Raw genomic sequence first — 25,789 nt, forward strand, 5'->3', positions numbered from 1 at the left:
GAGCCACAATGCAAAAGCTTGTATGTTATATTAATTAATGGAAAAAGTTACTTGTCCACTTTTTAAGTAGTTTTACATTTTTTTGTTTGATGCAAACGCATGCAATCGACCATGCTTTAGTTATTCTAGTTAACATAGTTTTCTCTGTTTTAAGACTTGCCATAACTCATTTGCTCCAAACCAAACACAGACATGACATGGAAAGCACAGAATGTAGCAACATGTTCCCTCATGCAAGGGTATTGTTTTCGAGCAGAATGAAACCTGGGGACCAAGGTGAAATAAATACACTGCTGGAGTATAACTCTATGCTATATACAATGACTAAAAATGACATGCATTTTGTGCAATATTCTGAAGATGTCATTTGAATTTGGGTCCAGCAAATGTTCATGAAGATGACCATGCAATTACGTGAAAAATTTAGAAGTCACACAACACCAAGTGAACCTGCTTGAAGGAGCAGCGTTCCGAAAACTTGTGATTTCAAATAAACCTGTTACATTATAACCTGGTGTTGTGTCACTTCTGACTTTGTTTACCCCAGCCCAACTCTGGCACTTCCCCATCATGAGAAATTCAAGCAGCAAGTTAGCTATAATATGAACGCATCGGCACAGACTTGAGAACTCTGCACATTTCTTGTTCAATGAATGACTCTCTCCTACCTCATGCTCCCAAACTCCTAACCCATCCTGGCACCTTACCATCTCACTCCCTCCTGCATCACCACTAATAGCTCTTCATCAATTTCCAGCACACTCAGTCCCTTCCCGTTATTGGAAGAAATTCACCCAGAACAGTACCATCAGAATAGAACAAGACTTCGTTCTAGGGCACACTTAAGAGTATTGTGTTCAATTCTGGTCACCCCATTACAGGAAGGATATGGAAGCTTTGGAAAGGGTGCAGAAGAGGTGCACTAGAATCTGCCTGGATTAGAGGGTATGAGCTAGGAGAGGCTGGAAAAACTCATTTTTCTCTAGAATGGCAGAGGCTGAGCAGAAGTCTAGAAAATTATGAGATACATAGGTAGGATTGACTGTCAGAATCTTTTTCCTCAAATTGAAATGTCTGAAACTATGGGGCATGCATTAAAGGTGAGGGGTCAAGTTAAAAGGAGATGTGCAGGGCAGGTTTTCTTTTACACAGCGTAGTAGAGTGTGGAACCCAGTCCCAGAGAGGGGTGTTTAAGAGACTTTTTGATAAGAATATGCAAGGTACGAAGGGATATGGACTAGGGGCAGGCAGAAAGGATTACTTTAATTTGATGTCATGTTTGGCATAACATTGTGGACGGAAGGTTCCGTTCCTATGCTGTACTGTTCTATGTTCTAAGAACATTGTCTAACAATACTTATTGTGTCACAAGTAACGTACATTTGTATGATGTTTTTAATATAGTAAATCATGGAAAGCAACATTCCCTCCAGCTCGGTTTGCTGTGCAACACTGGCTTGTTACAATGTGATTAAGACAAACACGTAAGCATGCATCGTAAAGGAGGCAGTGTGCAGGTACTGCTTATTTATTCCTTAAAAATGTATAAACGTGCAGGGCATTTTTTACTTCAACCACGCAGTCTACAGGAAATCTTGCTCCTAAGATGCTCCACTGTAGTGTTGACACGCAAAAAATTTACATGGAGCCAAAGAAGATATTGGGATAGATCACTAAGTGGTAGGGTTTGAGCAGCCTCTTCAAGCTGAGATTTGGAGAGATTTAGAAAGGGAAGGAAGTGGAGGGGCATAAGAGAGGTCGCCTGAGGGTTGCAGGGCTGAAGGAGGCTACAGAGGTTGTGTTAAGGCCATAAAGAGCACAAGGAGATGGATTTTAAAATTAATGGACCGGGAGTCAGTGAGCACGAGTGACAGATCAAGCTGCAAATGATTACTAACAGCATCCTGACTTTAAAATTTAAAAAGTGTTAACTTGCCTTTTATACAAGTGCTCTTCGGATGCTGCCTGACCTGCTGTGCTTTTCCAGCACCACTCTAATCTAGACTCTGGTTTCCAGCATCTGCAGTCCTTGTTTTTACCTAGTTGATTTTATACAGGTGCTGCTCGGCTCAGTGACAGCATTCTTGAACTTGCACCCTTGTGACCCGACAGCAAGTCCCACTCCTAGACTTCATAATAAGTGGCACATTAACTGAGCCAAGAACTCCATGTAGCACTGAGGGAACGTTGTGTTATCCAAGTTAACATCCTTCACCCTTAACTGGTGAACTCAGCCAGACAGAATAGATTTTCAAAGATCACAATGTTCTTGCCGTGCCCTATACAACCAATACTGATCCCTTAATCAAAACCACTAAAATAGGTTAATCATTAGCATATGAAACAAAAAGTCAAACACTCTTGGAAACCTGAAACAAAAACAGAAATTACTGAGGAAACTCAGCAGGTCTGGCAACATCTGTGGTGAGAAAGCAGAGTTACCATTTTTGAGTCTAGTGTCTTCTCAAAATTGGAGTGGGTTGGGGGGGGGGGGGGCGGCACTAGGTGATGGCCTAGGGGTATGATCACTAAGACCATTAATCCAGAAACTCAGTAATGTTCCGGGGACCTGGGTTTGAATCCCACCAATGGCAAAGGGTGAAATTGAATCCAATGTTTAAAAGAAAATCTGGAATTAATACAACTGTTAAAAAAAAACGCCTAGTTTATTAATGCCATTCAGGGCAGAACATCTGCTCTCCTCACCTGGTATGGCCTACATGCAACTCCAGACACACAAGAATGTGACTGCCTCTTAAATGGCCTAGCAAGCCACTGAGTTCAAGGGCAGCTTAGTAGCACACAATAAATGCTGGCCAGCCAGCAATGTCCAGGTGCCATGAGTGAATTTTATATAAAAAAAAACTTAAAACATTGCCTCTGCTTTCTCTCCACAGATGCTGCCAGACCTGCAGAGATTCTCCAGGAATTCCTGTTTCTGTTAATCATTATAGTGTTATTGTAGGTCTTTGCTGCACCTATGCTCCCCAACCTAGTGAGAATTGTTTTGGATATCCACAAGGATATGAAGGGCACCAAACTAATGCAGACCTCTCATTATCTAAAAATCCTGTGGTCCTCTTCCTTCAGCCAAGTCAAGGTGTGAAAAATAAAGCTGGAAGAATTGAACAGTGTTTATCGATGATTCTTCCTGCCGTTCTCCATGACAGATCACTCTGAGCTCGAAAACTGCATGAATTTATGTAAAACTCTGTGATCTCACTTTTTAGATTAGAATCAATCTAAACATCATGGCATAGACAGAGAACACAGGGGGCTAACACCTTCAACATATTGTCTAGTTATCACCATTGTTAACAGCTAACCCGAGAATGCAACTTTAAAAAAAAGGTTTTGTGATTTACACATGAAAGAAGTGAAACTATCACCGTATTCTAACAGATGAAAGGCTTAACAGACAATCAATTCTTCAACGTATAATTTCAGTTACATCACACTGCAAATTTTTACTATAAATTCTGTGTTACGATCGAGCCCTCCACAATCATCTGATGAAGGAGCGTCGCTCCGAAAGCTAGTGTGCTTCCAAGTAAACCTGTTGGACTATAACCTGGTGTTGTGTGGTTTTTTAAACTTTGTACACCCCAGTCCAACACCGGCATCTCCAAATCAAAAATATTCCATATCATAATACCAGCCCCCTTCCTTCTGATCGAAGCAGAAAGCACGGGGTTAAAAAAAAAGAGAAAGCAATCCAACACTAACTGAGCTATTCGAAAGTACTGACAGGGGTCACAGGTTCCGGAACATGAGCAAACTGCTGCGTTTTGTCGATGTTACATTGTGGAAAAGGCCCACTCAATCCAAACTGGTGTCTACCTTCCACATGAAGAACTTGTTCCTGTGCCTTTTACCCACACAGCTTCCATATCTCTTCAATTCCTGTCCCCAAATCCACCCAATCAATCTGACACTGACACAGGTCTGGATTTTCACAGAATGAGAGAGATTCTGGGGATCTTTAAAAACAAGGTAACAGGGATCTGGGTGCCGAAGTTCTGCCAGAATCACATGTTTGTCTGCAGCAGGATTAGGCTGGGGCACGACTCACACAAGAGGGAAACCCAAAATCATTAGGGTTATTTGAATAAGCACCACATCTACTCGTATGCCTTAACTCAGTGTGGGAGTTATGACATTCTAAGAGTGACCTTAACCGCTCTCGAAGAATAGATAAAATATGTAAAATTGTAAAGTTCTACAAGTTATTTAAATCTCTAGCCATTTAAAAAGAACCAGCTACCTTTGCCATTTAGATTTCAAAGTCTGTTCTAGCACTAATAATAACTGTTTGGTGAAATGACCTAAATGGATACATTTATTAAGCTTGGCCTTTTTTTAAAGCAGATCATTACCCCACCTGAGGAGATTAAGTTCTCGATTTGAATTAAAACACAAAGATGTTAAATGATTACCCTTTTGAGATGGGGTTCTCTCTGTTTTGTAGGAGATAAAATACAGGAGGGGATTTAAATGGGCCTTTACGAATGATGCGTTTTGCTTAAATGTTTGATATTTAGACTTTTATTTTGTTTCATCTCATCATGGTTCCTGAAGTCTACTTATGGTGCATGGTAGATGAATTGGCATGGATGATTGGCAAGGGCACGTGATGATGGGTGAGTGACATTGCCCTGCACTGGGGCTACAAGGAGTCATAGCGGTATCTTGTGGGCATGAGTGGGCAGATAGGGGACACACGTTGGAATGATTGGATATGGATGGAGAATCAGATGATAAGTGCTGACAGCTGGAGGGCCTAATACTTAAGAAAATAACTGCATCTCTGAATATGTATTAGGTATGAGCAGGTAGGGAAGGGGTTAAGTTTTGAGTTTTGTGAAACAAGAGGTTCAGCTGAGCATGACTCAGATCAGAAAGGAACTTGCAGTTAACAATGGGGTGTTGGAGGAAAGGGTAATGGATTAACAACATGGAAAATAATTCATTATGTACAGCTAACTAACAATATTGGAAGCATTCAGTATGGAAGCTCAGTTTAACAAGTATTCAGTATATGATGCCAGTTAAGGGTAAGAACACTCATGGTGTACCACTAGATGGCTTAATCTTTGCTATTGACACTCGCTGATTGTAATGGTCACCCAATCAATATGTATGTTGTCTTATCTGGACACTCTTTCCTGTAAAATAACTGTATAATTCATTAAGAAACTGCTCTTCCAGAGAAGACCAAGAACTCATGTCCCTGTGTACATGGGTGATTGTTCTCTCTCCCTCCAAGACCCAGAATAAAGATGAAGGAGATAAAACTATACCGTGTCTCTGAGCATTTTGCTTCGACTGGGGGTGGGTGGGGGGGAAACGGGACGATACATTAGTACAGGGAGCAGAAGGATGCCATTTGGAAATTTTAGTTTAGTGTTTTAAAAATATATTTATTTGGTTACAAACAATCCAAGCAGGCATTCGCTGACCCCTGTGGTCACTTCCAATTTCCCCCAGGAGGCAGGAGACCTGACTCCACCCCAAAGGGGCAGCATGATAGCACAGTGGTTAGCACAGCTGCCTTACAGCGTCCAGGGACCCTAGTTTCGAATCCAGCCTCGGGCAATTGTCTGAGTTCTTTGGTTATCTCAGCAGTTCTTTGAAAGGAATGATACAGTATGTCAAACTTTAGTTCTTAAAATGTACACTTGCCTGCTGGTGTGGAAGGTGAGGATTGATGCACCTGTGTGGAACTGAACAGTCACTGCCCATAGCAGCGGTGTGTGTTCTATCTCGGGTAATTTCCTGGCTCAGTGCATTGGCTTCTGGAGTAACCCAGAAAGTTTGCTCATTCTCCCCGCGTCTGCGTGGGTTTCCACCAGGTGCTCTGGTTTCCTCCTGCAAGATGTGCAGGTTGGGTGGATTGGCCATGGTTAATGCAGGGTTAAGGAGATCAGGTGGGATATTCTTCGAAGAGTCGGTGCAGACTCGATGGGCTGAATAGATTCTATGATTCACACGCGCCATCACCCCAGAATGGTGAGCCTTCTAGTTTGCTGAGTTACTCCAGATGCCAATGCACGGAGCCCGGAAATTACCCGAAACAGAACACACACCGCTGCTATGGGCAGTGACTGTTCAGTTCCACACAGGTGCATCAATCCTCAGCAAAGGACACCTTCTACACCAGCAGGAAAGTGTACATTTTCAGAACTAAAGTCTGACATACTGCATCATTCCTTTGAAAGAGCTGCTGAGGTAACCAAAGAATCTCGTCACAAGTGTGCTGAACGCTGACTCAGTATCTTGCGGTTCCCGTCAACTACAAAACGGGAAGGGGATAAGATAGTCATAATTCTGCTGGTGTCTGTGGAGAGTCATCTTACTTCATGTAACACGTAACACCAATCATCCAAGCAAATCTCTGTTGTTATCGAGTGCCATGGCCTTGACTGTCACAGGAAATGTCAGTACTTGACCACACATTTTGACACTCGAATGAGATCCTTAACCATAAAAACACAAGCAATGTAAACAAGTGATTCACAGGCAAGAGTCTGCATTTTGGTTTCATTTCTAAAAATAAATAGTTTCCAGATCTCTTACTGTTGTTAAAAAATGCAAATCGAATTCAGCCCATTGAACACCATGGAAGCATGTGTCACATCAGCAGGACGTCCATCCAATATAGGATTAAACACTCAACTTGGATTTTTATCAGCCGTCAAAGTCAAGACAGTGGTGCTCATTTGACTCAGCATTACTTGAGGCTCAACAAATGCCTGCAGGAAAGGCTAAAGCTGTTAACACTATGCGTCACTGCCTTTCTGATCTTGCAACATTATTTCATGGAGTAAAGAGAACTCTCAGAACTCCATAATTGCTCTGCAACAAATTCTCTACCTCACCACAAATTCAGCAGAAGGTTCTTAACAGTCAGCCAGCCTGCCAGAAATCCTATTTCTATTCATGCTCGATCACCCATGAAACTTGTATCCCTGACTAAGTTGCACGAGAGTGCCAAATCTTTCAGCTTATCATAAACTAAGTGAGTCTTTCAGCACATTTCTAGGCATCTCCATCCATTGATTCAGGCTGGGAAGCAACTACGGGACATTTGCATTTAGGAGCGATGAAGGGATCACACCTACAGTCAGACAACGTCACTGAAGCACACTTTGGATAAGTACAGTGTTGCAATAGTTAAACTCCTGGCTTGTCATTATTTAAATCACCGCTTCCTGATTCAACTTCTCCTTCAACTACAGATCCACTCAAACACAAACTATTTTGCAGCAAATTGCTGGCAAGGCTAGAAATAGAAGTTTAATAATGAGATCAAACAAATTAGCTTGGTGGACGCAGGGCCTTTTTCGGCGCTGTAGAAACTATGCGCAGTAGCTCGCATGTGTACTTTTAAAATCTTGCTATTAGTATTCCACAATGGGTAGAATTTTAATGAGTATAAGAAGGGGAAGAGAAATTGTTTCACAGTGCAAATTGTCACGAACTGTATTGCACTGCCTGCAAGAATGGAGGAATTGGGCATACACAATTGAACTTTAATTAAAATCACAACAAAATGGCATGCATAGAGATGTACAGCATGGAAACAGACCCTCTCGCCCAACTCGTCCATGCCGACCAGATTTCCCAACCAAATCTAGTCCCACCTGCCAGCACCTTGCCCATATCTCTCCAAACCCTTCCTATTCATATACCCATTCAAATGCCTTTTAAATGTTGCAATTGTACTAGCCTCCACTAGTTCCTCTGGAAGGTCATTCCATACATGTACTGTCCTCTGCGTGAAAAGGTTGCCCCTTAGGTCTATTTTATGTCTTTCACCTCTCACCCTAAACCTATGCCCTCTAGTTCTGGATTCTCCCACCCCAGGGAAAAGACTTTGTTGACTTATCCTATCCATACCCCTCATGATTTTATAAACCTCTATAAGATTACCCCTCAGCCCCCAACGCTTCAGGATAAACAGCCCCAGCCTGTTCAGCCTCTCCTTATAGCTCAAATCCTCCAACCCTGGCAACATCCTTGCAAATCTTTTCTGAGCCCTTTCAAGTTTCACAGCATCTTTCCAATAGGAAGGAGACCAGAACTGCACGCAATATTCCAACAGTGGCCTAACCAAACTGAATCGTCTAAGGCCTAAAAGGAAGTGGCTGGAATGATGAGGAGTCCATTTCCTAACCAGTGTCCTGTACAGCCGCAACATGACTTCCCAACTCCTGTACTCAATACTCTGACCAATTAAGGAAAGCATACCAAACACCTTCTTCACTATCCTATCTACCTGCGACTCCACTTTCAAGGAGCTATGAACCTGCACTCCAAGGTCTCTTTGTTCAGCAACACTGCAGAGGACCTTGCCATTAAGTGTATAAGCCCTGTTAAGATTTGCTTTCCCAAAATGTAGCACCTCGCATTTATCTGAATTAAATTACCATCTGCCACATCTCCGCCCATTGGCCCATCTGATCAAGATTCCATTATAATCTGAAGTAACCCTCTTCGCTGTCCACTACACCTCCAATTTTGCTGTCATCTGTAAACTTACTAACTATACTTCTTATGCTCACATCCAAATCATTTACATAAATGACGAAAGGTAGTGGACCCAGCACCGATCCTTGTGGCACTCACTGGTCACAGGCCTCCAGTCTGAAAAACAACCCTCCACCACCACCCTCTGACTTCTACTTTTCAGCCAGTTCTGTATCCAAATGGCTAGTTCTCCCTGTATTCCGAGAAATATAACCTTGCTAACCAGTCTCCCATGGGGAACCTTGTCAAATGCCTTACTGAAGTCCATATAGATCACATCTACCACTATGCCCTCATCAATCCTTTTTGTTACTTCTTCAAAAAACTCACTCAAGTTTGTGAGACATGATTTCCCACACACAAAGCCATGTTGACTATCCCTAATCAGTCCTTGCCTTTCCAAATACATGTACATCATGTCCCTCAGGGTTCCCTCCAACAACTTGCCCACCACCGAGGTCAGGCTCACTCGTTTATAGTTCCCTGGCTTGTGCTTACGAGCTTTCGTAAACAGTGGCACCACGTTAGTCAACCTCCAGTTTTCTGGCACCTCATCTGTGACTATCGATGATACAAATATATCAGTAAGAGGCCCAGCAATCACTTCCCTAGCCTCCCATACAATCCCAATAAGGTAATCATCCCTTTCGTATTTCTCAGTTCTAGGCTATACCTGATCAAGTCCTGGGGATTTATCCACCTTTATGCATTTCAAGACATCCAGCACTTCGTCCTCTGTAATATGTACATTTTTCAAGATGTCACCATCTATTTCCCTACATTCTATATCTTCCAGTAAATACTGATGCAAAATACTTGTTTAATATCCCTCCTATTTTCTGCGGCTCCACACAAAAGGATCTTTGAGAGGCCCTATTCTCTCCCAATTACTCTTTGACTTTAATGTATTTGTAAAAATACTTTAGGTTCTCCTTAACCCTATTTGCCAAAGCTATATCATGTTCCCTTTATGCCCTCCTGATTTCCCTCTTAAGTATACTCCTACTTCCTTTATACTCTTCTAAGGCTTCACTCGATCTATCCTGTCTACACCTTACATATGCTTTCTTCTTTTTCTTAACTAAACCCTCAATTTCTTTAGTCATCCAGCATTCCCTATGCCTATCAGCCTTCCCTTTCACCCTAACAGGAATATACTTTTTTCTGGATTCTCGTTATCTCATTTCTGAAGGCTTCCCATTTTCCAGCCATTCCTTTACCTGTGAACATTTGCCCCCAATCAGCTTTTGAAAGTTCTCGCCAACTACCATTAAAATTGGCCTTCCTCCAATTTAGAACTTCAACGTTTAGATCTGGTCTATCCTTTACCATCACTATTTTAAAACTAATAGAATTATGGTCACTGGCCCCAAAGTGCTCCCCCACTGACACCTCAGTCACCTGCCCTGCCTTATTTTCCAACATTAGATCAAGTTTTGCACCTTCTCTAGTAGGTACATCCACATACTGAATCAGAAAATTTTCTTGCACATACTTAACAAATTCATCTTTATCTAAACCCTTAACACTATGGCAGTCCCAGTCTATGTTTAGAAAGGTACAATCCCCTACCATAACCAAATTACAAATAACTGAGATCTCCTTACAAATCTGTTTCTCCCTCTGACTATTAGGGGGTCTATAATACAATCCCAATAAGGTAATCATCCCTTTCTTATTTCTCGGTTCCACCCAAATAACTTCCCTGAATGTATTTCCGGGAATATCCTCCCTCAGCACAGCTGTAATGCTATCCCTAATCAAAAATACCACTCCCCCTCCTCTCTTGCCTCCCTTTCTGTTCTTCCTGTAACATTTGTATCCTGGAACATTAAGCTGCCAGCCCTATCCATCCCAGTCCCATGTTCCTAACCATGCCCTGAGTTCATCTGCCTTCCCTGTTAGGCCCCTTGCATTGAAATAAATGCAGTTTAATCTATCAGCCCTACCTTGCTCTCTGCTTTGTTCCTGCCTGCCCTGACTGTTTGACTCGCTTCTGTTCTCAGCTGTACCCGTCTCAGAGTTATCTCCTTCCTCACTATCTCCCTGGGTCCTACCTCACCTCTCCAACACCTTACTGGTTTAAATCCTCCCGCGCAGCTCTAGCAAATCTCCCTGCCAGTATATTTTCCCCTTCCAATTTAGGTGCAATACGCATTTTGAAGATTTGTGTCACTTCCTGGAAGAAAATGCTGTGTGCATCTCAAGAATAACAGTAAAGAAGCAAAAGAGGAGAGAGTATCTTAAAACCATCACTAGCAAAACAAAACCTGAGATTGCTGGGAAAACTCGGCCCATCTGGCAGAATTTAAGGAGAGAAAGCAGAGTCTAGTGACCTTTCTTCAGAAAGTGGCAGAGCTAGCAAAACGTTAGTAGGAAAACTTATGGGACTGAAGACTACAAATTCTCCAAACTCAATCATCTAAGGCCTAAAAGGAAGTGGCTGCAATGACGATGAGTGCATTGACTGTAGTCTTCCAAAATTCCATCAATTCTGGAAAGATCTGAGCAGATTGGAAAACTGGAAATATAGCATCAAGAGAGGAGGGGGAGGAAGCTCCAGGTCAGTTAGTCTCACACCTATCATTGGAAAATGTTAGAATCCGTGGTTAGGGAAGTATTAGCAGGTCATTTAGAAAATCATAAAACTACACGGACTCTGCTTCAGTTGTGCTTGATAGATTTATATACATCCTTTGAGGATGTAACGGGCAGGGTAGATAAAGGCAACCTTTGTATTTGTAGCATATTCAAAATTCCAAAAAAAGAACTCAGTAAGGTGCCACATAAAAGGTTACTGCACAAGATAACACCCAGCACTATGAGTTGTTATATGTAACGTATTGGCTAATGAAAGAAAACTGAAAGTCAGGATTAATGAGTCAGTTTCAACTTGCAAACTATAAATTAGGGTCTTAACTACTTGCAATCTATTTTATTAACTTCAATGAAGGAATTGAGAGAAGTGTTGATGATACAAACCTAGCTGGGAAAGTAAGCTGCATATCCGCAAAGGCAGAGGGGGTCATAGATCGGAGCTATAGGGAAGTAGTAACTCCAAAGATGGCAGATAGATGGGTGACAGTGAGGGGGACTGGGAGGAAGCAGCCAGTGCAGGGACCCCCTGTGGTCGTTCCCCTCAAGAACAAGTATACCGTTTTGGATACTTGTGGGGGGGACGACTTACCAGGGGTAAGTAACGGGGCTCAGGCCTCTGGCACGGAGCCTGTCCCCGCTACTCAGAAGGGAAGGGTGGAGAAGAGCAGAGCAATAATAATTGGGGACTCGATAGTTCGGGGCACAGATAGGCGGTTTTGTGGGAACGAGAGAGACTCACGTTTGGTATGTTGCCTCCCAGGTGCAAGGGTACGTGATGTCTCTGATCGTGTTTTCCGGGTCCTTAAGGGGGAGGGGGAGCAGCCTGAAGTCGTGGTCCATATTGGCACCAATGACATAGGTAGGAGGAGTGCTGAGGATGTTAGACAGGCTTTTAGGGAGCTAGGTTGGAAGCTCAGAGTTAGAACGAACAGAGTTGTTGTCTCTGGTTTGTTACCCGTGCCACGTGATAGAGAGTCGAGGAATAGGGAGAGAGAACAGTTAAATGCGTGGCTACAGGGATGGTGCAGGAGGGAGGGATTTCGGTATTTGGATAACTGGGGTTCTTTCTGGGGAAGGTGGGACCTCTATAATCAGGATGGTCTGCACCTGAACCTGAGGGGCACCAGTATCCTTGGGGGGAGGTTTGCTAGTGCTCTTGGGGGGGGTTTAAACTAACTCTGCAGGGGCATGGGAACCCAGACTGTAGCTTTAGGGTGCAGGACCTGGACTGTAGGGAGGTTAGGAATATGGCATCAATCTTAAAGGAGGGTGCCTGTAAACAGAAGAGTGGCTTGAAGTGTGTATACTTTAATGCCAGAAGTATACGAAATAAGGTAGGTGAACTCGCAGCGTGGGTTGGTACCTGGGACTTCGATGTTGTGGCTATTACGGAGACGTGGCTAGATCAGGGACAGGATTGGCTGTTGCAGGTTCCAGGGTTTAAATGTTTTAGTAGGGTCAGAGGTGGGGGTAAAAGAGGGGGGGGTGTGGCTTTGCTTGTCAAAGATAGTATTACAGCGGTGGAAAGGAAGATGGACGAAGATTTGCCATCTGAGGTAGTTTGGGTTGAGGTTAGGAATAGAAGAGGTGAGGTCACCCTGTTAGGAGTCTTTTACAGGCCTCCTAATAGTCCTAGAATCGTTGAAGAAAGGATTGCGAAGATGATTCAGGAGAAGAGTGACAGTAATAGGGTGATTGTTATGGGAGACTTTAACTTTCCTGATATCGATTGGGAAAGCTATAGCACAAGTTCGTTAGATGGGTCAGTGTTTGTGCAATGTGTGCAGGAGAGTTTCCTGACACAATATGTAGATAAGCCAACAAGAGGTGAGGCCATACTGGATTTGGTTCTGGGTAACGAACCAGGCCAGGTATTAGAACTAGAGGTAGGTGAGCACTTTGGGGACAGTGACCACAATTCGGTGATTTTTACTCTAGTGATGGAGAGGGATAAGTGTGTACTACAGGGAAAGAGTTATAGCTGGGGGCAGGGAAATTATGATGCGTTGAGGCATGACTTAGGATGTGTGGAGTGGAAAAGTAGATTCCAAGGCAAGAGCGTAATTGAAATGTGGAACTTGTTCAAGGAGCAACTATTGAGTGTCCTTGATAAGTACGTACCTATCAGGCAGGGAGGAAAGGGTCGTGTGAGGGAGCCGTGGTTTAATAAGGAGTTGGAATCCCTTGTTAAATGGAAGAGGGCGGCCTTTGTAAAGATGAGGCGTGAAGGTTCAATAGGGGCGATTGAGAGTTATAAGGTAGCCCGGAAGGACCTGAAGAGAGAGCTAAGAGCAGCAAGGAGGGGACATGAAAGGTCCTTAGTTGGTAGGATTAGGGAAAACCCCAAGGCTTTCTATAGGTATGTTAGGAATAAAAGAATGACTAGGGTAGGAATAGGTCCAATCAAGGATAGTAATGGGAAGTTGCGTGTGGAGGCTGAAGAGATTGGGGAGGCACTGAATGAATACTTTTCGTCAGTATTCACTCAGGAACAGGACATTGTTGTCGATATGAATACTGAGGCACGAATAAGTAGAATGGATGGCTTTGAGATATGTAGAGAAGAGGTGTTGGAAATTCTGGCAAGGGTGAAAATAGATAAGTCCCCTGGGCCTGATGGCATTTATCCTAGGATTCTCTGTGAAGCAAGGGAGGAGATTGCAGAGCCATTGGCCTTGATTTTTGTGTCCTCTTTGTCTACAGGAGTAGTGCCAGAGGACTGGAGGCTAGCAAACGTGGTTCCCTTGTTCAAGAAGGGGAGTAGGGCTAACCCTAGTAACTATAGGCCGGTGAGTCTCACTTCTGTTGTGGGCAAAGTCTTAGAGAGAATTGTAAGGGATAGGATTTATGCACATCTGAATAAGAATGATGTGATCAAGGATAGTCAGCATGGTTTTGTGAAGGGCAGGTCGTGCCTCACAAACCTTATTGAATTCTTTGAGAAGGTGACTAAGGAGGTAGATGAGGGGAAAGCGGTAGATGTGGTATATATGGATTTTAGTAAGGCGTTTGATAAGGTCCCCCATGGTAGGCTGCTGCAGAAAATACAAAGATATGGCATTGAGGGTGAGTTGGAGGTTTGGATTAGGAATTGGCTGGCTGGAAGAAGACAGAGGGTAGTAGTTGATGGCAAAGGTTCATCTTGGAGTGCCGTCACTAGCGGTGTTCCGCAAGGATCTGTTTTGGGACCATTGCTGTTTGTCATTTTTATAAATGACCTGGAGGATGGGTTAGAAGGTTGGGTGAGCAAGTTTGCAGATGATACGAAAGTCGGAGGAGTTGTAGACAGTGAGGAAGGATGTGGCAGGTTACAGCGGGATATAGAGAAGCTGCAGAGCTGGGCAGAAAGGTGGCAAATGGAGTTCAATGTAGCTAAGTGTGAGGTGATTCACTTTGGTAAGAGTAACAAAAAGATGGATTACTGGGCTAATGGTAGACTACTTGTTAGTGTGGAAGAGCAGAGGGATCTTGGTGTCCATGTACACAGATCTCTGAAAGTTGCCACCCAGGTAAATAGTGCAGTGAAGAAGACATATGGCGTACTGGATTTTATTGGTAGAGGAATTGAGTTCCGGAGTCCTGAGGTCATGCTGCAGTTGTATAAGACTCTGGTGCGGCCGCATCTGGAATATTGTGTGCAGTTTTGGTCGCCATACTATAGGAAGGATGTGGAGGCACTGGAACGGGTGCAGAGGAAGTTTACCAGGATGTTGCCTGGTATGGTAGGAAGATCCTATGAGGAAAGGCTGAGGCACTTGGGGTTGTTTTCATTGGAGAAAAGAAGGTTTAGGGGTGACTTGATAGAGGTGTACAAGATGATTAGGGGGTTAGATAGGGTTGACAGTGAGAACCTTTTTCCACGTATGGAGTCGGCTATTACAAGGGGGCATAGCTTTAAATTAAGGGGGGGTAGATATAGGACTGATGTTAGGGGTAGGTTCTTCACTCAGCGAGTCGTAAGTTCATGGAATGCCCTGCCAGTAGCAGTAGTGGACTCTCCCTCTTTATGGGTATTTAAGCGGGCATTGGATAGGTATATGGAGGACAGTGGGTTAGTGTAGGTTAGGTGGGCTTTGATCGGCGCAACATCGAGGGCCGAAGGGCCTGTACTGCGCTGTATTCTTCTATGTTCTATGTTCTATATAGTTAGGTTACAAGTGAGCATAAATTTGGCAGGTGGGATATAGCGAGTCATACTCTACAGAAACAGCCTGACAGATCAACTTGTCTGTGTCAACCAGATTTCCTAAACTGGTCAATCTCATTCGCCTACGTTTGGTCAATATACCCCCAAACCTTTCCAATCCATGTACCTGCCCAAATATCTTTTAAATGTTGTAATTGCACCCACCTCTACCAATTCCACATATACTAGCTCACTCCATATATGGGTCTAGATTAGAGTGGTGCTGGAAAAGCACAGCAGATCAGGCAGCATCCCAGGAACAGGAAAATCGACGGACCGGGCAAAAACTCTTCATCAGGGCTTGATGAAGGGCTTTTGCCAAAACTTCGATTTTCCTGCTCCACGGATGCTGCCTGACCTGCTGTGCTTTTCCAGCATCACTCTAATCTAGACTCTGGTTTCCAGCATCTGCAGTCCTCATTTTTGCCTACGTGAATAGTTATAGATAGTTATGCGTGGCCCGGCCAGTTCCCCTATAAATTCTTTATAGAACTCAGCCTGAAATCCGTCTGGCCCAGGCGCTTTGCCACTCTGAAGCTGCCTAACTGCCTCCTGTACTTCCTGGGTTGTCAGGGGGGCATTCAAGAACGACACCTGCTCCGAGGTTAGGCACCATCCTCTGTAGGGAAAAACTTGCTTTTAAATTTTTCTCCTCCAAAGTTAAACCTTTAGCTTGGACTGTCCTACCTTGGGGAAAAGACCTTTGCTATTCACTTCATTTATGCTCAAGATCTTATAAACCTCTGTACAAACTCAACCTCGTTTGCTCCAGTGAAATAAGTCCTAGCTCACCCAGCCTGTCCTTATTAATCAAACCTTCCAGTCCCGGCAATATTTTTGTAAATCTTTTCTACACGTTTTCCAATTTAATAATATCTTTCCTAAGGCAGGGCGACCAGGACTGCACACAGTCCACCAGAAGAGACCTCGACAATGTCCTGTACAACCTCAATGAGATGTCCCAATTCCTATACTCAATGGTCTGAGCAATGATTGCAACCGTGCTAAACGACTTAACCACTCTGCCTGTGACGCAAGTTTCAAAGAATTGCAGCTGAAAATGTGTTGCTTCATTCCTGAAGAAGGGCTCATGCCCGAAACGTCGATTCTCCTGCTCCTTGGATGCTGCCTGACCTGCTGCACTTTTCCAGCAACACATTTTCAGCTCTGATCTCCAGCATCTGCAGTCCTCACTTTCTCCTCAAAGAATTACACACCTGAACCTGGTCTCTGTTCAACAACGCTACCCAGGGCTCTACCATTAGGTGATACATCATGCCCTTGTTCACTTCGCCAAAACGCGATGCCTCACCTTTATCAAAAAATTAAACTTAACCATTTGGGTCAATGGGATAAGGTGTGGGAGATGAAGATCTGTTTGCAATCTTAGATAATCTTCACTGTCAACTGTATCACCAACTTTGGTGTCCTCCACAAACTTATAACCATTCCTCCAAAATTCTCACCCAAATCGTTTATATAAATGACAAATAACCGTGGAACACTGGCAGTCACAGTCCTCCAGTCGTTGAAAAGCAACCCTCCACCATAACACTCTCTCTTTCCCCTACCATCAAACCAATTTTGATTCCAATTGGCAAGCTCTGAATCCCATGTGATCTAACTTTAAAAAACAGTATAGCATCCAGATCCTTGTCAACGTCCATGTAGATCGGTCCTCATCAATCCTTTTGGTTATGTCCTCAAAAACCTTAATCAAGTTTGGCAGACATGGTTTCCCAAGCACAAAGCCACGCTGACTATCCCTAATCAGTCCTTGTCTTGAACATGAACATCAACTCGCCAAAAAAGGACATGGCCCACTCTCACTAGTATCCTTACATACAGATGAGGAAGGACACCACTTTGACTGTGACAACACACCCATCCTAGGACAAGCCAAACATAGACATGCACAAGAATTCCTAAGAGCATGGCATTCCAGCTGGAACTCTATCAACAAACACGTTGACTTGGATCCCATTTACCACCCCCTGAGCAAAAGAACAGGAAATGACATCACCACCCACCCAAGGAAACCTAAAACATAAATAGAATGCCAGGCATGCCACCAGTGCTTCATCCAGCGGCTCACTGATGATATTGCCTAGTACGGTGACAAAACGTCTGAAAACAAACCTTCCAGCTCAGCAAGCAAACCTACATCCAGAACCTCAATCTTAGCTACAAATCTTCTCAAAACTCGCGAAGCTCTTGCCTCTCCAACTGCACACAAATCCTATGTCTCACAATCCCCTCCAACAATAGCTATCTATGACCTCCCTACATATTTATTCCTCAATTTCCCACTGACTATTGAAGGACCTATACTACAATCCCATAACCTCCTTATTTCTCAGTTATACCATATTGCTTCACTGGACGATCCCTCAATAATATCCTAAGTACTGCCATGATGTTTTCCCTAATCAAAAACTCCACTCCCCCTCTTCTCTTGCCTCCCCTTCTACTCTTCTGTGACCTGGAACAATGAATTGCCAATTGTGATATCTCAGTTTCATGTTCCCCTCCTTGCCTTGAGTTCATCTACCTGACATGTCAGGCCTCTTGCATTGAAATAAATGCAGTTTAATTCATCAGTCTTCCCTTGTTCCCGACTGTATTCTTGCCTGCCTTGACTGTTTTACTTGATCTCTTTAACTTTTGTACTGGCCTCAACCCTCTCACTTATCTCACTGTTGCTTAGGATCCCACCCCACTGCCAGACTGGTTTAAACCCTCCTGAATAGCTCCAGCAAATCTCTCCTCCAGGATATTGGCCCCTCTCTAGTTCAGGTGCAATCTGTCCCTCTGATACAGTTCACCTCTGCCCAAGAAGAGATCCGATTGATTCAAAAATCTGAATCCCTGCCCCTGCAGCAGTTCCTCAGCCATGCATTTATTTGCCCATCCTCCTATTCCAGCTCTCAACAGCCCATGGCACTGGGAGTAATCTTGAGGTCCTGCTTTTTAGCCTAACTCCCTATATTCACTCTGCATGACCTCATCCTGAGATATTAAAGAGTTAATTTGCTCTACTGACCTGCAAGAAATTGAACGCACCAGGGGTAAGGTGGTGTGTCTTTGTCTTACAGGTGGAATGTGGGAGGTTTACACGGCCATTTCCTTGCCATTCAGCGATGACTTACATTTTCATCCAGAAATCAATAAGAACATTACAATTGGAATTTGACTATTCCCCTATAGTCACAAAAAATGATTTGCAACAGATTTGACCAATAAGGGATAGACAATAGACAACAGGTGCAGGAGTAGGCCATTCTGCCCTTCGAGCCTGCACCACCATTCAATATGATCATGGCTGATCATCCTTAATCAGTATCCTGTTTCTGCCTTATCTCCATAACCCTTGATTCCACTATCCTTGAGAGCTCTATCCAACTCTTTCTTAAATGAATCCAGAGACTGGGCCTCCACTGCCTTCTGGGGCAGAGCATTCCACACACCTACCACTCTCTGGGTGAAGAAGTTTCTCCTCATCTCTGTCCTAAATGGTCTACCCCGTATTTTTAATCTGTGTCCTCTGGTTCGGCACTTACCCATCAGCGGAAACATGTTTCCTGCCTCCAGAGTGTCCAATCCTTTAATAATCTTATACGTCTCAATCAGATCCCCTCTCAGCCTTCTAAACTCAAGGGTATACAAGCCCAGTCACTCCAGTCTTTCAGCGTAAGGATGATTTGCATAACATTGTTTCTGGAGGTGGGTGGTCACTGCATTGTATCTTGAGTGGCATGTGACTATGAGGGGATGGTCGAGGGTTGTCTTGTGGGCAGTACTAGCTTTGATGTAAAGATTTTTGTATAAAGGACAGACTGTTTTCTTTGTTCAGAGAGAGCTTTTGCCACAACCCCGTAAGCTCTGCAAGGTGTGTGTTAAAGCTTCTTCCAGAAAGCTTGTACTGTACTGTTCTTAATAAATATGGTTTCTTGTTCAGAGGTTGTTGTGTTGTAGTTGTACCAAATGTGTAAGAATCTCCAGAGTAAAAGAACCTAACAATGCCTTCCTTCTACCTAGTGTGTGATATCGAGAGAATAGAAAAAGCAAAATATCATTTAAAAAGAGAGATTATTGAATGCAGTGACATCGAAAATAGGGCCCTTCAAAGATCAGCAAGATGGCCAAGAGCTGCAGAAAATGGGGGAGATACTAAATGAATATTTTGCATCAGTATTTACTGTGGAAAAGGATATGGAAGATGAAGGGAAATAGTTGGTGACAGCTTGCAAAATGTCCAGATTACAGAGGAGGAAGTGCTGGATGTCTAGAAATGCATAAAAGGTGGATAAATCCCCAGGACCTGATCAGGTGTACCCTAGAACTCTATAGGAAGCTAGAGAAGTGATTGCTGGGCCTCTTGTTGAGATATTTGTATCATCGACAGTCACAGGTGAGGTGCCGGAAGACTGGAGGTTGGCTAATGTGGTACCACTGTTTAAAAAGGGTGGTAAGGACAAGTCAGGGAACTATAGACCAGTGAGCCTGACGTTAGTGGTGGGCAAGTTGTTGGAGGGAATCCTGAGGGACAGGACGTACATGTATTTGGAAAGGCAAGGACTGTTGAGGGATAATCAAAATGGCTTTGTGTGTGAGAAATCATGTCTCACAAACGTGATTGAGTTTTCTGAGGAAGTAACAAAGAGGATTGATGAGGGTAGAGCAGTAGACGTGATCTATATGGATTATAGTAAAGCATTCAACAAGGTTCCTCATGGGAGAGAGATTTGCAAGGTTAGATCTCACGGAATACAGGGAGAACTAGCCATTTGGATACAGAACTGGCTCAAAGGTAGAAGACAGAGGGTGGTGGTGGAGGGTTGTTTTTCAGGCTGGAGGCTGTGACCAGTGGAGTGCCACAAGGATCGGCGCTGGGTCCTCTACTTTTTGTTATTTACATAAGTGATTTGGATGCGAGCATAAGAGGTACAGTTAGTAAGTTTGCAGATGATACCAAAATTGGAGGTGTAGTGGACAGCGAAGAGGGTTACCTCAGATCACAACAGGATCTTGACCAGATGGGCCAATGGGCTGAGAAGTGGCAGATGGAGTATAATTTAGATAAATGCAAGATGCTGCATTTTGGGAAAACAAATCTTAGCAGGACTTATACACTTAATGGTAAAGTCCTCGGGAGTGTTGCTGAACAAAGAGACCTTGGAGTGCAGGTTCATAGCTCCTTGAAAGTGGAGTCGCAGGTAGATAGGATAGTGAAGGCGGCGTTTGGTATGCTTTCCTTTATTGGTCAGAGTATTGAGTACAGGAGTTGGGAGGTCATGTTGCAGCTGTACAGGACATTGGTTAGGCCACTGTTGGAATATTGCATGCAATTCTGGTCTCCTTCCTATCAGAAAGATGTTGTGAAACTTGAAAGGGTTCAGAAAAGATTTACAAGGATGTTGCCAGGGTTGGAGGATTTGAGCTATAGGGAGAGGTTGAATAGGCTGGGGCTGTTTTCCCTGGAGCATCGGAGGCTGAGGAGTGACCTTATAAAGGTTTACAAAATTATGAGGGGCCTGGATAGGATAAACAGACAAAGTCTTTTCCATGGGGTTGGGGAGTCCAGAACTAGAGGGCATAGGCTTAGGGTGAGAAGGGACAGATATAAAAGACAGCTAAGGGGCAACTTTTTCACACAGATGGTGGTATGTGTATGCTATGAGCTGGTGGAAGCTGGTACAATTGCAACATTTAAGAGGCATTTGGATGGGTATATGAATAGGAGGGGATTGGAGGGATCTGGGCCAGGTGCTGGCAGGTGGGACTAGATTGGGTTTGGATATCTGGTTGGCATGGATGGGTTGGACTGAAGGGTCTGTTTCCATGCTATACATCTCTATGACTCTATACAGGGATCTAGATAGTCTCTAGATATGAATCAGAGTTAGCATGTAGACACAGGAAATAATTGGGAAGGCAAATGGAATGTTGATCTTAATTTCAAAGAAGTCATAGCACTCACAGAGGGAACTTTTATTGTGGCTATGAAGGGTGTTGCTGAAACCACACAAGAGTACTCCATGTAGCTTTCATCTCTTTAGTCATGGTTATACTAGCATTTCAGTCAGTGCTTACATGATGCACCGAGCCAATTATTGGGATTAAGGTGTTGTTTTAAGTAAAGATTAAGTAGTTTGGGCCTATACTTATAGGAGTTAGTAAAATGAGAAGTTATCCAATTGAAAAATATTAGATTCTGGAGTTTGACAGGGTAGATAGAAACATAGAAAATAAGTGCAGGAGTAGGCCATTCAGCCCTTCGAGCCTGCACCACCATTCAATATGATCATGGCTGATCATGCCAATTTAAAGAGCACACTCCCACTTTCTCCCCATACCCCTTGATCCCTTTAGCCGCTAGGGCCACGTCCAGCTCCCGCTTGAATAAATCTCATGAACTGGCCCCAACAGCTTGCTATGGGAAAGAATTCCACAGGTTCACAACTCTCTGAGTGAAGAAATTCTTCCCCATCTTAGTCCTGAATGGCTTACCTCTTATTGTTTGACTATGACCCTTTGTCCTGCACTTCTCCCACATCAGAAACATTCTTCCCAAATCTAGCCTGTCCAGTCCCATCAAGATTTTATATGTTTCTACAAGACTCCCCTTGTTCTTCTAAATTCCAGCAAATACAAGCCCAGTCGAACCACTCTTTTCTCATATCAGTCCTGCCACCCCTGGAATCATTCTGGCAAACCTTCACTAATCTCACTCCATAGTTGCATGTCCTTCCTCAGAATAAGAGATCAAAACTGCGCACAATACTCAAGGTGTGGCCTCACCAAAACCCTGTATAACTGCAGCAAGACATCCTAACCCCAATACCCAACATGGGGGGGGGGGGGGGGGGGGGGGGTTGCTGGTTTGCCTCTTGGGGGCACCAATATCTTGGAGGCACCGTTTCAATAATAACATCAGTCAGCGACAGAAATGAATTTCTTCGCCGAGGAACATAAATATTTTGCGTTCTCTATTTCAGGGATATGCTGATGCTGGATCATTGAATATATTTAAAGCTGAGACAGAAAGATCCTTAACAGAGTCGTAGAGATGTACAACACAAAAAACAATCCCTTCCATTCAACTCGTCTGCACTAACTGGATAATCTAGCTTAATCTCGACCCACTTACAAGCACTTGGCCCATATCCTTCTTACCCCTTCCTATATATGTACCCATCCAGATGCCTTTTAAATGTTGTAATTGTACCAGCCTCCACCACTTCTTCTAGCACCTTGTTCCATACACACAGCACCCACTGTGTGAAAATTTGCCCCTCAAGGTCTCTTTTAAATCTTTTACCTCTCATCTATGCCCTCTAGTTTTGGGATTCCCCTACGCTGGGAAAAAGACCTTGATTCTTTACCCGATCCATGCCCCTCATGATTTTATAAACCTCTACTAGGTCACCCCTCAACCTCCAACACTCCAGGGAAAAAACCTCCAGTCTCACCTGAAAGTCAAAGCTCTTCAACCTTGGCAACATCCTTATGAATCTTTTCTGCACCCTTTCAAGGTTAACAGCAAGTTTCCTATCGCACGAAACCTGAATTAAAACAATATGTCAAAAGTGGCCTCACCAATATCCTGCACAGCCACAACATGACAGTCCAACTCCTATACTCAATGCAAGCATACCAAATGCCTTCTTCACCACCCTGTCTACCTGCCACTCCACCTTCAAGAAACTATGCACCTGCATCCCTGGGTCTCTTTGTTCAACAACACTCCCCAGGACCCTACCATTAACGTAGAAGTCCTGCCTTGGTGTGCCTCACCAAAATGCAACACTCACACTTATCTAAATTAAACTCCATCTGCCACTCAGGGAGTGGGACCCAGGTTCAGATCCGAAACAACTTTGCTGAAGGCCGAGCAAGTTCAAAGGACTGAATGGTCTAGTTTTGCTCTGGCTTGTGATTGGAGAGGAGGGCTTGGGGAACTCATTGGAGGGCTGTAGCAGCCGAAAGGCCTCTTTGTTTTGGAATTAGAATCACAAAAACGTACAGCGCTGAAATAGACCCTTCAGTCCAACTAATCCATGCCAACCAGATATCCCAACCTAACCTAGTCCCATTTGCAAGCACTTGGCCTCAGTCAGGGCATTGAGTATAAAACTTGGGAGGTCATGTTGCAGCTGTAGAGGACATTGGTTAGGCCACATTTGGAATAATGTGTTCAATTCTGGTCTCCTTGCTATTGGAAGGATGCTCTGAATCTTGAAAGAGTTCAGGAAAGATTTACAAAGATGTTGCCAGGATTGGAGGATTTGAGTTATAGTGAGAGGCTGAATAAGCGGGGGCTGTTTTCCCTGTAGGGTCAGAGGCTGAGGGGTGATCTTATAGAGGTTATAAAATCATGAGAGGCATGGATAGGATAAATTGACAAAGTCTTTTCCCTGGGGGGGAGGGAGTCCAGAACTAGAGGGCATAGATTTAGGCTGAGAGGGGAAAGATATAAAAGGGACCTGAGGGGCAACTTTTTCCCACACAAAGGGTGTTGTGTGTATGGAATGAGCTGCCAGAGGAAGTGGTGGAGGCTGGTACAATTGCAACATTTAAAAGGCATCTGGATGGGTATATGAAGAGGAAGGGTTCGAGCAACTTTCTGCTGAGGACAGGGTGCTCAACTCTCCATCAGCATGGTTCACAACTGAGGTTAATGGAGTCGGTGACGGAGTCTGGGGTGGGTTTGTTTTTACAGAACAGCAAGCTCAGGCTGGCGTTTAAGTAAGGTTCCATTAGAAACTTCAGAGGCGAAATGACTGGCCTGGTTATCCTGTTGGGAGAGGGGCCGGTTATAACACAAGTTATTTCCAGCTGTAACTCACTCCGCGTAGCCGGTGTTGCAAGGCAACTTCTTGTTCCTGGGAGGAAGCAGGACCGGCCTGACACTCTGGTCTCCGCACTGGCTCATCTCCGCTGGGTTCTGATGGAGAAAGTGTGGCCGGCAGTACCTCCGAGCAGTCAGCTCCGGGCGGGCAGTAACAGAGGGCTGGCGGCCCCGGCTCACGGGAGAGCCCCGTCTCTTAAACCGCTTAAACATCCCTGTGCCCGGGCTTCCAAGCAGCAGGGCTGGGGAATCTGAATGGAGTGTATCCACCAGTCCAAACTAACGCAGCTCTGAGAAACTTCTCCTCCCCCTGCAACGACTCCACGTACTGCACAGGGAGGAAAACATTGGCAGCAAACGGAGCAGTTCCTGTTCACTTGTTAGACTACTGCCTGATCATCCCACAGCATTGAGCAATTCGGAATCAGCGTCACACATTGACTGAACACCCAATTACAGAGCTCAGAGCAACTTCATACAGTGCAAGGGTGTACCCTGAGCAGCCGGAGAGTCCACCCAGCACATACACTCCCTCTTTGTCAATCTTATTTGTGCCAGACAAGAAACACCACTGATGCTGGAATCCAAAGTAGACAGGCAGGAGGTAAAAACAATGACTGCAGATGCTGGAAACCAGATTCTGGATTAGTGGGGCTGGAAGAGCACAGCAGTTCAGGCAGCATCCAAGGAGCTTCGAAATCGATAACCTCCTTTCCTAGCCCCTGCCATCAACCGGATTCATTCCTCTCTTTGACCAACCAGGTCGTACCCTCTACCTGTTTTCACCTTCCTGATGAAGGGCTTTTGTCCAAAAAGTCAATTTTCCTGCTCCTCGGATGCTGCTGTGCTTTTCCAGCACCACACTCTCAATTCTATTCTCCAGCATCTGCAGCCCTCACTTTTGCCCTATCTTCACCTATTCCCAATTCATGCCCCCTGCCCCCCCACTCCCTTTATCTTCAGTTCCCTGTACACCCACCCCCAGTCCTGAAGAAGGGTTACACTTGAAACATCGCCTTCTCCACATCCTGATGCTGCCTGGCTTGCTGTGCTCCAGTCTCCTGCCTGTCTACTAGCAGGCCTACCTCCCAGAACTATCTCCCAGGAGATGGTGTGTAAGGATATGTGCAGTATTCAGGGTGGAAAACAAAGAATAGGAATGAAAGCAGCAACTGCTTCTGAGGGGGTGCAGAGGTGTTTCAGTGTGATTTGAACAAGTTGAGAAATGTTGTACTGAAGAAGGGTCACTGGACCTGAAATGTTAATTCTGCTTTTACTGTCCAGATGCTGCCAGACTTGCTGTGTGATAAAATCCCTCGTGTGGAAGCAGGCCATTCAGTCCAAACCAACCCTCCAAAGAGCATCCTACTCAGACTCACCCCATCCCTGCATGGCCAATCCATCCAACCTGCACACGTTTTGGACTGTAGGAGGAAACCAGAGACCCCAAAGGAAACCCACACAGACACGGGGAGAAGTGAAAACTGCACACAGACAGTGACCCAAGACTGGAATTAAACTCAGGTCCCTGGCGTTGTGAGCCAGCAGTGCTAACCATTGTGCCACCTGCACAAGTTGCTCCAGCACTTTCTGTTTTTGTTTCAGACTTTCAGCATCCACAGTTC

The 25,789-nt window shown here is 44.3% G+C and overlaps 1 protein-coding gene across 1 annotated transcript in view; it reads right to left on the reverse strand.

The window, feature by feature from the left end:
- LOC140483615 (protein phosphatase 1M-like) overlaps positions 1–24,621 on the reverse strand; it is a 53,330-nt gene extending 28,709 nt beyond the window's left edge. The window contains exon 1 of the mRNA XM_072581890.1: positions 24,163–24,621. Within this exon, the coding sequence (XP_072437991.1) occupies positions 24,163–24,377 (215 nt within the window). The 5' untranslated portion in view covers positions 24,378–24,621. The remainder of the gene's footprint in view (positions 1–24,162) is intronic.
- Positions 24,622–25,789: the final 1,168 nt, after the last annotated feature.

The sequence above is a fragment of the Chiloscyllium punctatum genome, chromosome 12 (genome assembly GCF_047496795.1).
Source record: "Chiloscyllium punctatum isolate Juve2018m chromosome 12, sChiPun1.3, whole genome shotgun sequence".
Taxonomy (NCBI): Eukaryota; Metazoa; Chordata; class Chondrichthyes; order Orectolobiformes; family Hemiscylliidae; genus Chiloscyllium; species Chiloscyllium punctatum.